This window comes from Danaus plexippus, assembly GCF_018135715.1.
Source record: "Danaus plexippus chromosome 29 unlocalized genomic scaffold, MEX_DaPlex mxdp_36, whole genome shotgun sequence".
NCBI classification, from domain to species: Eukaryota; Metazoa; Arthropoda; class Insecta; order Lepidoptera; family Nymphalidae; genus Danaus; species Danaus plexippus.
The window spans coordinates 759,679-775,327 of NW_026869857.1; the positions used below are offsets into that span (position 1 = coordinate 759,679).

At 37.5% G+C, this 15,649-nt stretch overlaps 1 protein-coding gene and 1 long non-coding RNA gene across 2 annotated transcripts in view; one reads left to right on the forward strand and one right to left on the reverse strand.

The window, feature by feature from the left end:
* Nucleotides 1–3,512, forward strand: part of LOC133320430 (uncharacterized) — a 6,417-nt gene extending 2,905 nt beyond the window's left edge. Inside the window, exon 2 of the long non-coding RNA XR_009753792.1 lies at nucleotides 3,250–3,512. This is a non-coding gene — a long non-coding RNA (uncharacterized LOC133320430). The remainder of the gene's footprint in view (nucleotides 1–3,249) is intronic.
* Nucleotides 3,506–15,551, reverse strand: LOC116776862 (charged multivesicular body protein 7). Its single transcript, XM_032670138.2, has 11 exons — nucleotides 15,141–15,551; nucleotides 12,590–12,809; nucleotides 11,632–11,803; nucleotides 10,934–11,100; nucleotides 10,543–10,679; nucleotides 9,946–10,033; nucleotides 9,044–9,170; nucleotides 8,611–8,781; nucleotides 7,661–7,792; nucleotides 6,035–6,170; nucleotides 3,506–5,565 (listed from the first exon to the last, which is right to left on the reverse strand). The coding sequence occupies exons 1-11, from the start codon at nucleotides 15,410–15,412 to the stop codon at nucleotides 5,421–5,423; spliced, it is 1,767 nt and encodes a 588-aa protein (XP_032526029.2). The 5' UTR covers nucleotides 15,413–15,551; the 3' UTR covers nucleotides 3,506–5,420.
* Between the last annotated feature and the right edge of the window lie 98 nt (nucleotides 15,552–15,649).

The following is a 15,649-nucleotide window of genomic DNA, read 5'->3' on the forward strand; positions in this document are numbered from 1 at the left end:
CGTTTTGAATTATCGAAAAGTGAGGTTGCGTGAGTTAGCTGACATCGTAAAGAGATCAAAAGAAAGTGTCGGCTTTATATTGCATGAGCATTTGACTGTGAGGAAGCTCTGTTCGAAGTGGGGACCGCGTTTGCTCGCTGTTGCCCAAAAACGAAAAAACTTTGATGATTCTGAGCATTTTTTGGCCATGTTTAAACGTAATGAACCGGAATTTTTGCGTCGACTTGTGACCACTGTCACTGTCTGTGAAATATAGTCTGTGTGTCTGTGAAATATAGATCCTTTACTTCATTCATAAATAGAAATAATGGTCATCCGAGTGGGAAGCACCCAAAAATACAACAATCGGCTGGAAATCTTATGGCCTCGGTATTTTGGGATTAACAGTGAATATTATAAAACGTTATTAGGGCGTTTTAAGGCCGAAATTGCAAAGAAACGACCGCATATAGTAAAAAAAAATTGTTTCATCAGTGACAACGCACCGTGTCACAAGTCAATCAAAACATTGCCAAAATTACATGAATTCAACTTCGAATTGCCCCGACATCCATCGTATTCGCCAGATTCGGCTCCCAGCGACTACTGGCTGTTCGCAGACCTGAGAAAAAAGGTCGCCGGTAAGGAATTTCGCACGAATGAAGAGGTTACCGCTGTCACTGAGGCCTATTTTAGGGCGAGAGATAAATCGGTCTATAAAAGTGGTATTGATGTTAGAGCGGCGCTGGGAGGATTGCGTTCCTCTTGATAGAGATTACGTTACGAATAAAGCTAATATTGAACCAAAAAAACTGTGTTTCTTTGTTAGGCCCGGGACTTTTCAGCCCATGTTTTAATTTATCTCCTCAGATCGTATGAACTGACGAGGATTTCTATTTACCTACTATATAGCTGTGATCGATTGTGTTACGAGGTATACGTATTTATATAATGTCTAAATGGACTAAGTCTATTAAATCAGCTCTCATCCAATGAAAGTACAATCAGAAGCGATGCAGCGGAAACAAACAGAGAGACAGAGAAAAATTTTTTAAAGCATCATTTTGTTCTACATATAACATACCGTATACTTACCATTTGGACAAACAGACAATATAATATGTACATAGATAAATCGTCAACACGCCCAAATGAGGCAGAAATTGTATTTATTTTATCAATTTGCAAGACTTTGGAAAGTTTTCTCAATAAAATCGTACGAATTCGACGATGCGATTTCTTGGAAGCCGGTCGTGACCGCCACTTACATAACTGTCTGCGCTGTGAGAGACCGCGATCAGTGAAACACCGACACTGTCGGTTTTCAGTCCGGCGATAGAAAACTGGTGCTAAGGATATTGAATACCGGTTTTGCTTGTGTCATTGCGATGCCATTACGTCACTAACACAATTTATTAGACTGCTGATAGCGCGTGACGTCATCAAACTAACAATGACGTCACAAAATCACCGAATAGGGATTTTTTTATTTGAACGCTGATACGCGACTTTGTCTGCGATGTTTGTTGCATTAACTATACGCACGTAAAAGGAAACACAAGTGACTCAACGCGTTGTGCTTATAGAGATAGTTTTTGTTAATAACTTTGTAAATAAATATTAATCTAACCGTTGCTAGCGGCTTTACCCGTGTTAAAACAGCTTTGAACTAATCTTTATCTCAAGGTTTCATTTGCTTTCTAGAAGATTCCTTTATCAGATACCTACTGACCTGGTGACGATCGAACAACTTCAAGATAGACCATTAGATTAGAAATATGTTTTTGTTAATATGTCTCCGTTTAAATTAATTTGGTTAGGTAGAGACGAGCTTGGACGGCGGAGGTGAGCGTTTAACGCGTTAGGTAGAGGCCTTAAACCTACTCCTGAGTCGCAAGTCCCAGGCACTGTTGAAGCTCTTCTCCCTGCAACGATGGACCCGGCACCCGCACGGTGAATCCATGGAATGATGAGAGGTTTCGTCACAATAACAACATACTAATCATTAAGCGGTTTTAATAACTTCTCCACTTTTTTCAGTTGGTTAAAACAATATAACGTAGATATTTTCAAGCACTATCCTTTTAAAAAATATAATCTTTGTAAAATCTTATAATTTTTTAAGATTTTCAATATCCTAATATGACCCGTTTAAAAATTTACTCGCAATTTTGGTTATTGAGGCCAGACATCTCATTACTTGTGAAAGCAAATAATTATAGGAATTATGCTAACAAATTTCAACTTATGCGATTCAATATCCAAAAAATCTTTTTTTTTTTTTATAAAAAAAAATCTAGATATTGAATAGCTCGATAATGGTGAGATTTAGGACAGGATGCTTCATAGCCAAATCATTTAGAAATGCAAGCTATACGCCCTTAACGGATCTACATGGACTTTTCCTGTAAATATATATATAAATATCGGATTTATTACGAATTCATTGATTTTAAAGACAGGACGCCAGCCTCGCTGACGTCACTAATGTCACTTGTTTCAGTACGTTCCAGATATTTTAAAATGAAACTTCAATTCTTCTAAATGTTCTTGTATTTCTCGAAGGTTCTCCATAATCACATTCTTTATGATCCGCACTAGCTGATATATATATATATCTCGACTGGATGCTTGACCCATTCCACCCATTGGAAGGTGAAGTCGTTGGTGCTGAACCCATTATCCTAATATCAGGATATTCACAAATTCCTTTTTTCACCTGACCATCATAAGACCTGTCGTAATGTGTGGTTCCGAGTGTGGGGTCACAGGGATGGATGAAGAGATTATGTGTGGCTGAGATGCGGATGTCGGAGGGACTTGTGGAGCGACAAGGAGGGATAAGATACGAAATAATCATATCAGACGAAGATTGAAACTAGCGCCTGTCCTAAGTTGAGGAGCAATAGATTGGTATGGAATGGGTATATTTTGGGAGGGGATATGTGGGTCTAGGAAGACATAAGAAAAGATTGATGGATTGCGTAAGGTGACAGGTGGGAGAAGTCGTGGTGGCCTGGAGGTTAAAGGCTCGCCTCTCATACGTGAGGGTGCGGGTTCGAAACCTGGCTAGTAGCAATGTGATCTTTTTCGAGTCATATGTAGTTACAAAGAGTATTTAGACAACACTGACGGACGGTGAAGGAAAACATCGTGAGGAAACCTGGTCTTATAATTTCAAATTATAAGATTGAAATTGCCAACCCGTCTTGAACAAGCGTGGTTGTTAATGCTCTAACCTTCTCCATGTGAGAAGACGCCTTTGCCAAGCAGTGGGCTCCGATAGGCTGATGATGAAGGTGACATGAGTAAAGGTGACCGTTGATATGAAGGCTGATAGGCGAGAATGGAACAGAACATGTGCCAACCCTACATAAAGCGGGACCAGGGTTGACAAAAGAACAATGTGGCGACTTCAGCTCGCTTGCTCATTTCCCGAGCTTACTAGCTTAATTTCCTCACAAAAACTCCGACGGCGACCCTGTAAATGTCTCCTTATATATAAAGGTATAATAAACAAGTGCTGTGCTGTTGGTTCGCCCGTTTTTAATAACAAAAAATATATACATACAAATATATATGGGACACGGGTTGGATAACGAAATATTGTTACAAAATATCAGCCTACCCTCGAGTCCAGGGAGACGGACACATACATACAAAAAGCGTATTTGCGCGTTAACTCAAGGCACTGACGATTCATGGGGTTTCGATAATATTTTTTTTTAAGCCGCACTCACTCTTAATGTATGTGTTTTCAAACAAAAATATCTCTATTCCTTCTCCTCGCACATTCACATTGACAGCAGCAAAATATAAATACGAGCACGTCTTTTGTATTTAAAATATCGTAAGTGCGGCCATTTTTTTTTATATTTTTTTTTGTTCATTTCAATAAATTGGCACGTAAAAAAATCTATACATATAAAACTCACATAGCGTTAGAACTAATGACTTAGATGATACAGAAACATAACCCATATAAAAAAAAATAATTACATCACTATCAAAAATTACATCTCCGCATTTAAATCAACATTTACCACCTTTTTACTGTCGGTCAAGTTACCATGTTACGCTGAACACTTACCACCACACAGTCGCGGCTGAGGTTCAAAAAAAATTAATCACTTAAAAATTTAACACAATTTTTAACCTGACTCCGCTCGCGTATCAGATATAAGTATAACTAAGGAAATATTAAATCAAATCAAAACATGTGTATAAAAAAATAACTAATAATAATAATATTAAAAGAAATTCACATAAAAATACAAGCTAATCTAACAATAATATATATGAGAGTATCAAAAACTATCGTAGTTACAAAAACATTATATATATATAACTTACAATCTGACTTAAACCGACACGTTTAGTAATTTCAAGTTAAAATTATAATCAAAACTTTATTATAACGCAACTTAATCGCATTGTCTTCATCATTATATATATATATATATATAGATAAATAATTTATATGACAAAAAATCTTTAGACCGGAGCTATAGGAAAATATTACTTTTATATATAAATTATGATTAATTCTTCAGTAACTTCGTATTTAATTTGTCTATCTAACGTACGCGGGCGATGTTTAAATCCATGTTTGTATGTTATAACGTAACACACGCACGGACGTACACTTAAAATTAATAGGACTCGCCGCTGAAATACTATTTACATTATTATTGATTAAAGCCATATATATATATATATATACTTTTTTTTGTAGATTTCCTCGTTTATTACAAACACACACAAATACAAGTTAGGTAGCTGGTTTATACACATACATTTGTTGATAGACATTTTTTTTTTTTATATTTTCACGTAAATACCTTTTTTTTTTTAAACTTAATCTCATAAATTTATTTACAATAAAAATACTATAGTATTTATCGATCCTATTACGACTTATATCGATACTGATAAATGTTATGGTAACGCAAAAAACAAACGCTTTACAAAGTTTTTAGCTCGTAAACATACAGACAAACATACAGTACAATTTTAACCTATACATTTAATTCCTCGATCGATAACCCTATTAATATCATTTTGTAAACTGACAACCCTAATTTAAATTTTAAGATATTACTGAAAATGTACAGAGTAAGAATTTCACAATAAACAACCCTCATTACAAAATTGCTTACTACACTTAAAATTTAATTACCTAATAATTAGGTCTACTTGGCAACCCTATAAGAAACTTAAAAGTGACAGCCCTATCTTTAGCTATTTGTTACCCTATACCTAACTTACAAGTGACAGCCCTATATTTCTCTATTTACAACCCTTAACATAATTAACTTACAAGTGACAGCCCTAAGTTTTGTTATTTGCAACACTAAAAAATAACTTACAAGTGACAGCCCTACATTTAGATATGGTTACCCTACAATTCACTCACGTGGCATCCCTATCCAGTATCCAATCTACAAGTTCAAACCCCTCAAGTTCTTCAGCCTCCTCTCCAAGTCCTGGACATCGTCCTTGGGCCAGGCCTCGGACTTCTTCCTCTCACCTCCCGGTGCCATTTGGAAGGACTTTGAATCAGTTTCTTTGCCGGGACTCTCCGAACTAAAATATAACCGTAATTATCTGTAAATTCCCGGAACGTATCTATACGCGAGAGCTTGTAGATATTGATGTATGTCCCGAACGAAATCTACTGAACACATTTTGATGAGACTCTTACGTGATGCAGCCGTGTCTATACTATATGATGTTTACTCCTCGTGGACACGGCACCACAGTTTATAGTGGATGGAGTCACGTGACACACTACATCTAACTGACGGTTGATTCACACACACACACACACACGCACACACACACACACACACACACACACACACACACACGCGCGCACACACACATATATATATATATATTTACCGTATCATATGCAATAGACATTTGTTACTCTACACTTAATAACGAAGTCAACACAGACAAAGGTCACCGATAAAAACTAGTCCAATATAATACCACAGACTATAAACACAGATAAGACACATATCCCACATCTGAACTGTTCTGGTGGTACCTGCAGTACTCCGTGCTCGGAGCCAGTTCATCTCTGCTGTTATAGAGCCACACTCTGGCGCCGGCTCGGTGGTCACGCACGTGGTAGTCCCCGGTGTACTGCGGAGGAGTCGTGAAGTCCACGTCCAGGGGCTGACCTGTTTGTGGATGTAAGAACTGATGATTGCGGGATTTTTGTAATACTAAGACCTCATTCGCACTGGTGTCGTGGAACATTCTGCCAATATCTACGTTTTCATTTGTCGGACGTATTATAATGTTGAGTACTGTGCGGAAACACGATGTAGTTAGTCGTGTCAAAAAAATTCACTAAGCAGATATTGATTGTGTTTAAAATTTCTAACAGATATTAGGTGCTTAGAAGTCCATGTTATATTTTTTGCTTGAACCCAGCAGACGCTATGCAAACTTATTTTTGCCAATCTCTTTATTCATTTCAATTTTATTGAAGTAAAACCTCTTATGCTACTTTCAACACGGCTGCGTGGAACCTTTACGCTGAGTGAGAGAGAAAGATGCACAAATGTTGCAAGTAGGAGAGAGAGAGAGAGTGAGTTTGAGATTCCAAGCGCACGCGCATGGTATTCTCGCTATGCAGCGAAGTGATCAGCGTGAGCGTAGTGAGGTCAGCTGGAACACGAACTCGCTGTTCTGTATTAATTTATATATTTTTTAGTAGGGCCTGATTTTATTTTCAAATTTAGCGGCTGATAACTGTCTACTATGACCAAGTTTCGCTTCTTCCTCGCGGAAGCACTCCGCGGGCTATTTTTTGCATGAGTTTCGTTATCACCGAGTTGCTGTTGGTAATTCTGTCGATCAAATAGACCACCAGCTGTCTCGAGCAGCGTGAACAACACTTCTTCTATATTCAGTAAATTCGAGCAGCGTGAACAACACTTCTTCTATATTCAGTAAATATCTACAAATTAGTCTTAATACGAAATAAAAAAAATCCTTTCAAATATCTTACTATTATATATTTTTAACGGCATCAAGTGGTAAGGAGTTCAGGACTTACTCCCAGCGAGTGTTTATTTAATTATTTTTTTTATTTTAAGATAATAAAAAAACTATTGGTGATCCCTAAAATATCAGTTTCATCAAGGGATAAATTCTAATACAGGAAGTTAATCAAAACATTAGCACGAGGCGTCGAACCCGGGACTGTCTTTGGTGTTCATCATGAGAAGTCGTGGTGGCCTGGAGGTTAAAGGCCCGCCTCTCACACGTGAGGGCGCGGGTTCGAGACCTGGCAACTACCAATGTGATCTTCACCGAGTCATAAGTACTTTCTAAGAGATTTCAGACACCACTGACGGACGGTGAGGAAAAACATCGTGAGGAAACCTGGTCTTATATTCAAATTATAAGATTGAAATCGCCAACCCGTCTTGAGCGAGCGCGGTGATTAATGCTCTAACTTTCTCCATGCGAGAGGAGGCCTGTGCTCAGCACTGGGCTCCGATAGGCTGATGATGATGACGATTCATCATAAATGTCATGTATTTACGATTTACACAAACACTACTAAACCAATTTTGATTAGATTCTAGCTCGCTATGAAGGACACGAGGTGTTCTGGATTAAAGATAAATCATATCTTTTATCCTTTAAGATACGTTACCCGGATGCAGTCTGTTGTCCAATCTCAGTTCGGCGTAGTCCTTGGCCATGTTGTCGATGTTGGTGTTCATGTTGGACCAGTCGCTGGGCGGATACCACGGTTGGCTGGCCCTCACCTTGGCTTTAGGGGATTCTGGTCAAAAATATATAACCTATTAAATATATATATATATATATGAATTTTTCTGAAATTTACGCGAACAAAGTAGCGAGCAAAACCTAGTTTATTATGTGCAGTCATTATTTATATTATGTGACTGATCCAGTTAGCAGCAGGATATAAGCGAATGCCTATTTTTCGTAATTTAATACAGACACGACAGCTCAGTTGGTACGGCGGCTGGGACGACACACCTGACGTCGTAGGTTCGAATCTAGCCCACACGAAACCTTATAATGCAGAAATAATTTAAATTCAGGTAATTTACTTCAATATTATTAATAGTAACTAGTGCCATATATATATATATATATATATATATATATAAGAAATTTCCCTGATATAATAAATCGTGGCCGTCTGTTTGTCTCAAACCACGTGCCTTTTTACTATTACTAACAAATTAGTTTCTGTTTGCCCACTCTAGGGTTACGTGAGATGTTTCGTTAGCGTACTTTCTATATAAATTCCTATATATTAAAGCTGATGTAGTTAATGTCATCCGTATGTAAAATCGCATTTATTCAACTCGTATCATTATACGAATAAAACATCGAATAAAAATTGCTCGACAATTTTGGGTGAAACTTTTTCGTATACGTTATATATTTTATTGAAGAGATAGTTTAATTGATTACAGACATGCAAATGTTATACAGAATTTAATAAATTTTTTATTTACATCACAGACAGACACAGACATTAGAATATTTTTATAGTTATTTGTACAAAATTATCATCTACCCTAAAATGTTACAAAAAGATAATGTCACATATATATGTGTACTAACTCTCACTATCGGCCACTCCCTCCGCCACTAAGACCTGCTCCTTTTCCTTTTCCTTCTCTCTCCCCTTCTCCTCCCCGAGGTCCCTCAGGTCGGCCAGCATCCTCTCCTCCCCGTCAAACACGAACGAGTTCTCCCTCTCCGGCTGCTGACGTGGCGGTGACGGCAGACACACTGTTGACAGATATATAACTTTAGTAACACAGACAATACATTTTTCTTTTTCATTAGCACAAGTGAAGTTATGCTACGAATTAACTTGAACTATGGAGTCATAGGAGATATTTAATTTTTTTTTATTAAGCCTGCTGTGTTGCCATAATTATATATAAAAATCATTATATTCCCAAGATTTAGTATATATATATATATATATATACATCAGTTACTCATCTAATAATTCTTCTCTCTCCACGCCTCCCTCCCCTGTACTAACCTCCGTCCCCCCCGCCGCCGTCCCCGCCCTCCAGCAGTTCCTTCAGCTCGTGTTCCAGGTCGTCCACGTCCACGTCCTCCACGACACCGCCGAGAGCTTTCTCTACTTCGTTGTAACTGTCCATGACCTATGGAATTTATTTTTGCTAGATAAACTCAAACTTGTTAAACTTGTAGAATTAAATTATATAAAGATTGTTGATAATATTTATATTAGTTAATTGATACAAACTATATATATATATACACTCAAGACGGTAAGGATAATTCAGTAAAAATCTCTGAGGTTATTTAAACTTTGACTCTTGAATATATGTACATATATATATATATATATATTTTTATTTATTTTAATACGAGTATATTATTACATTTAAAAACCCCACAATCCCGACGTCTCGGTTACGTTTCAGCGAGCGCCATAACGGACGGACGCGATGTTTTTTTATAGATAGTAAGGAGACATGTTTAGTTTTATTTAAATTATTGCTGTAACGTCTCAGATCTCATCCAATTGTTCGGACGCACTAGTCCCGGCAGCTGTCTATCAGATTTGAACCGTATATTTGTATGTAGGCTGTGACATGCGCCTTATCCATGACATTTTCTATGTTCTATCCCACATTATGTAGCAAAAAACGACGAAGCCTCTCAGCATTCCATGGATCCCGCGCAGGTGGCGGGTCCAGTGACGCAGGGAGAGGAGCTTCAACAGCGCCTGGGACTAAACCAGGTGTAGGTTAAGGCCCTATCTAACGTTAAACGCTCACCTCCGCCCTCCAAGCTCCTCTCTCTGCCTGACCAAATTTGAAACGAACCTACTAGGGCCAATTTTAGTCAAATAAATAGTTTTTTTTTTAATATATTGCGTTCCTGCCCTACACGAAACACAAACAAACTCACATCTTTCAAGTCATCCATCGTATGGTAAACAGAGTCCTCGTCCAGGCCGCCGTCTCTCATTGTTTGCTTCATAGCTTTGGCGCTGTTCCTGCGTACAAAAAAATAAATATATATATATATATAAATATATAATAAGTTTATATAATATATCAATATATAATATATCAAACAAGTTTAAGAGATAAGTATGACATACAAACATGATACTGTTCAGTGTCACGAGATGGGACGAATGACGGTAATGTGATAAGGAGAGACATGCGGCTCGGTGCGTGTGTGTGTGTTTTTTATGGCATTGTATGTAGTTAGGTATAATTTTACACCCAAACAAAGAGAAGTGACACTCGTCTTGATGATTATGCTATAAATAAATATATAAATAAATAAATATATATATATATATATATATATATATAAATACACATTATAAAACAAAGTCCCTCGCCGCGTCTGTCTGTATGTTCGCGATAAACGGGAAAACTACTGCACCGATTATCAGACAGTTATCAGCAGTCGGTAGCGTGATTCTGGAGGAAGGTTTTAGTATGTAATTTGTTAAGTTTATGTATTTACTTGTATATATATATATTTACTCACCTGTATGTATCTACGACGGCGGATGTGACGTCACTGTTCCTAGCCTGCAACATGAGCTCCTTGATGTTCTCAAGCGCTGCCTCACACTGCTGCAGCTTCTGCTGGGTCCTCATCTTCCTCCTGAGGTGGTTCTTAGCCTGGGGATCGTATAACCATGCTCGTTAATGACGACCGTGGGTAGTTCACAAAAAAAATCACGTCACTGTAGTTACAGCTGATTGAGACGACATTTTTTTTATCCGAACAGAAAATTTATATGCAAGATCTTAATGAATTCTGCCGTAATAACATATTTATTCTGTATTTTCTTTGATTTCTAAGAATAACTTAGTGCAGACAGCGAAAGCGAAAGATAAATAAATCCCGTTTCCCATCGAAGTGATGTACTCACAGCGATCTTGTTGCCAAGCTTCATGGCGGCCCTCGCTTCAGACTCTGCGACGGACACATCGCGCGACAGTCGCGCGACGTCGTCGGACAGCCGCGACTCCGCGGACATGAGTTTCACCATCGCCGTGTCCATTTCCGTAACCGGCTGGACTTTTTTGTTTGGTTCCGCTGAAAATACAATAAGGTTCACAGCAACTGCATTTATACGTGAAGCTCTAACCTTGCGTACCTCTTCAAGAGAAAGTCACAGTCAAAATTTTGAACCAGAAAAACTGTATAAAAATATTATTCTTTCGTATAAAATGTCAATCTGAAGATATTTTCACAGACATGTAGCTCATCTTATAGGTTTGACTTAGATTATTGCAGTGGAACTTCAAATCTAACACGGTTGCGTTAAACGTTCAACGCTCCTGGGAAGGGGGGGGGGGTAGAAACTTAGAAAGAGACGGAACGAGAGTAAACGGGTTGGTCGGTCGTGAATTTTAGGCGTTGCTTATAAAGTTATAAAGTATGCCTTGGAGAAACAATATTAGTTCACTTAAAATTGATTTCTACCTTCCTATTTTCATTTCCACATTACTAAGTTTTCACTAATTTTATGTATATTCACTTTCATTCGTGTTTATATTCGTGTATATATATATACAGACGGAGTAGCGTGCAGAGCTAGAGCTGATATACACACAAGCAGCTCACCTATTTTCACGACATCCCCACTCTTGACGGCCATACCCTGGGACACCAAATAACCCAGGAGAACTTCATAGACCTCTCTATTAGTGTGACCGCTGGATCTCATTAGCTCGTCGATGGTGCCAATTCTCTCCGAACCAGCCGGGAAGTTGTTCAACAGCTCATTAGCTTGCTCCTGAAATAAGATTATATGCACCAAAAAAGGCAAGACAAGATGACAGTACGATTATCTACAAACGATAACCCTACATTTGTGGTAGAATTATAAAAAATCTATTTTGCCTTCATTAAACAAACCTCTGAAGGACAATGATTATATATAAGATACTCAGAAACTGATTAATAAAAAATATAATCTACTAAAACTTTCGCTTCGGATACAGTTGGCCCTCATGTGAACCGTTAAGCGGAAACTAGCAGGAGTCCTTTGACATCCGGACACGCCTTAGCATTCCAAACGTAAACAATCGACTTGGAAAGATCTCAACGATAATTTGGCGGTCCTGTTACAGCATCCCGGCTAGGAACAGGGACTGAACTCGCAAATAGAAAAAAGGTGGACCAGGCACCAGCTCGGTGAATCATGGAATGATGAGAAGTTTCCTCTCATTTACTAGTTGACGTCTACAACTCTCCTCGAGGTGGACTTCGGAACTAGTCTCAGAGAAATGCCTATTGTGATAATCTAATATATATATGTTAACCAAAATGCAGAAATATGTATGGTCTATCACGTGACGCTCTTCACAATACCGGCGTTACCAGGAACCACGTGGAATTTCCGTATAAATTACAGTCTATGTCTTTGTCTGATGTCCGAACTACATTACTGTAAAGTTACATCATAATCCGTTTAGTGCTTTTTGCGTGAAAAACAAACAAACATCCTAACAAAATTACATATACAATAATAGACAACAAATATCACAAAGTTTTTACAGATGATGCTTATTTTCCTCACCTTGACGGCACTCTCCAAAACAAATCTCTGTGTGGAGTCTATACTCGCTTTTGGCAGACCGTTGTTATCCGTGGCTTGCCTTGCTGGTAGCAGTGATGTGACAGCAGTGATGGCTATGGCAGCCGGTTTGAAGGCAAGCCGGGCTCCCCAACGGACCCAGCTCTCAGGTCCGTTGTGGAGTATCTGCTGATACTTTGATATGGGAGACAGGTCACCATTACTGGAAGATCAAGAACATTCTGATCAAATCCTTCCACTTTCTTCCTAAATCTATCACGAGGGAGGATTGTTCTCCTTGTTAATTAAAAAAAACTATAGATTATGGAGTAAAAAGTCCCTGACATGTTATAAGTGAGACTTGTTCAAGAAATATTAATTAGTCACGTGTGATATATACGTTTTATCAAATTAATTCTATACTTACGCTCGTAAAATACAAAGGAGTAAGAAGAATTGGAATTTACCAACTGTTTAATAACGTTTTTACCTAATTTTACTTATTCTAAGGATAATACGAGCAAATTACAAATGACCGTAGCCCTTTATACAGTTTTGTCTCTGTACTCTTCTGATGTGGCGCGATTTATTTTATTTTACATCTTCATAATCCCGACGTGTCTAAGTGACACTTTCATCTCGTCTTCGTGATCACGGTTGCCGTAGTAGAACCGTGATATCGGGATCACGTAGATAGAAAAAAAACAATAAGTATCCGAAAAAGCTTTGTTTCATTAAAATGAGTACACGCAAAAAGGTCAAGCGACCTTTTCGAGATTTGCTAAGCAGTCATCGTTGGACTCTAGAGGGTAGTTCTGGGCCCAACCGAAGGACTCCTACACACCCCCTCAACTGGCATCTATGATCGCAGTCACAAATCACTTCCCCAACATCAAACAGTTAAGGAACTTGAAGATGTTCTAAATGTAAAGGATATTTAGAAAAAAATTAAATGGTACGACAGAAGACTGGGAGCTTTGACTAACACAAGAACATTTTGTCTGGTAACATGAAGCGAAACGATGGCATTGATCAAATAAATATAAATGCCATAAGTGTATGAACAAATTATCCTGTGGTTAGTATGTATATACTCTGGAGAAGGCTGATAGGCAACCAACTGAGTTGATACTAAATTAAGATATGTGATCAACTGGAAAATAACTAGATAAAAGGAATGTCTAGTCAAATTACTCGGAAAGTAACGTCGAAAGAGACCTCGATCAATGTGATTACTATACTGAAATGTAAAGATTCTCACTGTCCGAGAATTTTTTTATTATATATATATATATATATATCACTGACACTGTACCTATCAAGCAAATAGGTACCTTATATATATAGCGAATAACTATAATAATCGGTTAAAATTATCAGGTGTCACCTGCATAGCCACTTGTGCAAGTGCAGTCACAACAATGAGTGTCGGTTGGTATAAATAGAGGCGAGGGTATAGATTAAGATACAGTCTCGCTCGAGCCGTTGCAGGGATCAGACCTTTGCAAGCAAGGATTATTCTAACTATCTATAAGGTTACCTTCAATAGTATGAGATGATTATGATAATCGAGAACCAAGGCTTTGACATCAGTTACGTTGATGTCACACTTATAAATGATGACAATTAATATCTCCGACGTACCAAATATAGTGAACCTTCGATGAAATAAATTCCTCGCTGCTTTCTTGCTGTTATTATCTCAGTATGAATTATAATATTCTATAAGATTAATTTGATGTTTTTTTGTCCATAACATATAATTTTTTTATGAACCTAACTCACATGATAGCTTAGAAATTTGATCAATAAGACATGCTTCCCGGTCCGTGAATACCGAGATAGTATTCATCACCTACGGCTTCATTAACAGCTTCCGACGGGTTGAATGACAGTCGAGCACGATCCAGTCGATTAAAAATAGAATAGAATATAAGAGCAGTGACATTATATTAGGTTCAAAACTCATTACTTTATATAAAGATAAGATTATTTTGGATATTTATCACAGCGGGTGACTTTCAGATCGGTTGGGACTTCCGATCGTAATCTTTCGAGTACTACTCTCGTAATTTTGACGAACTTGTTATACTATGCTCATAACTAATAGTACAAAATTATAAACCTAACAAAATTTTAGGTGTTACAAATATATTTTGTTATCCTCATTATATCTTAAATTTACTTTCAAAAAATAATAAATTATTACAAGTGCATATATAACAAAAACAGTATGACCACAGCAGAGGTGATACTATCTTATGTAAATGTCAATGACTTAATAGTATTCTGCTGACGTAGTAATTATTTTAAATACAATACTTAAATAAATATCTTTATTTAAATATCTAATACTATATTATTTGTAAAAAAATATTTTAATCTATGTACGCACAATACATTACGATACGATATGTTTATATATGCAAACTTCCTCTATTAAGACGACCTTGGAATTAAATATACATTTTAGTTGAAACAGAATATTATCTGTGCAATAAAACATTGTGATTCGGACAGGAAGTATATAAAATTTTTAATTTTAGCAACTCACTGATACATCTCTTCTATGACTATGTCCAAACATGCAGCGGTCCTTCCCCTCCTTTGGAACACGCTTCTGACATCTGCAGCAGACACGATCGGGTCCGTTTTACACCTACACCACTGCCGCACCATGTCTGACCAGAATTTCATCTTCATATCCCAGGATTCAGGATTCGCGACTTTCAGCCTGAACGGTGCGAATAACGCGTTCATTCGCACATCATCCGACCAGCATGGTGGAAGCTTGTCTTCGGGTATACCGCACTCACTTAAACCCATTGTACCTGATTTAAAATCTAACTATTTTAGGTGTAATTGCATGTAAGCACTGAATTAAATTTTGTATTTTGCTTTTCTTTTGACTTTTGACGTTTTAAACAGTGTGGTGCTTTGTTTAGTACGGCTAACAGATTATGTAATCTGGACAATAATAACAAAGTAACATGTGTGACAGCTCAAGATTAATCTCCTATAGCGAAAATTCCAATGGCTTAGTATAAATAATTTTAAGAAAAT

Bases quoted from the DNA above. Each gene is read 5' to 3' on its own strand.
- LOC116776862 (XM_032670138.2), bottom strand. From the start codon at position 15,412: ATGGGTTTAAGTGAGTGCGGTATACCCGAAGACAAGCTTCCACCATGC. The intron at 12,810-15,140 runs GTGAGTTGCTAA...TTGATCTTCCAG, and splicing joins GTCATAGAAGAGATGTATCA to TAATGGTGACCTGTCTCCCA. The intron at 5,566-6,034 runs GTACCACCAGAA...GTTATATTTTAG, and splicing joins CCGAGCACGGAGTACTGCAG to TTCGGAGAGTCCCGGCAAAG.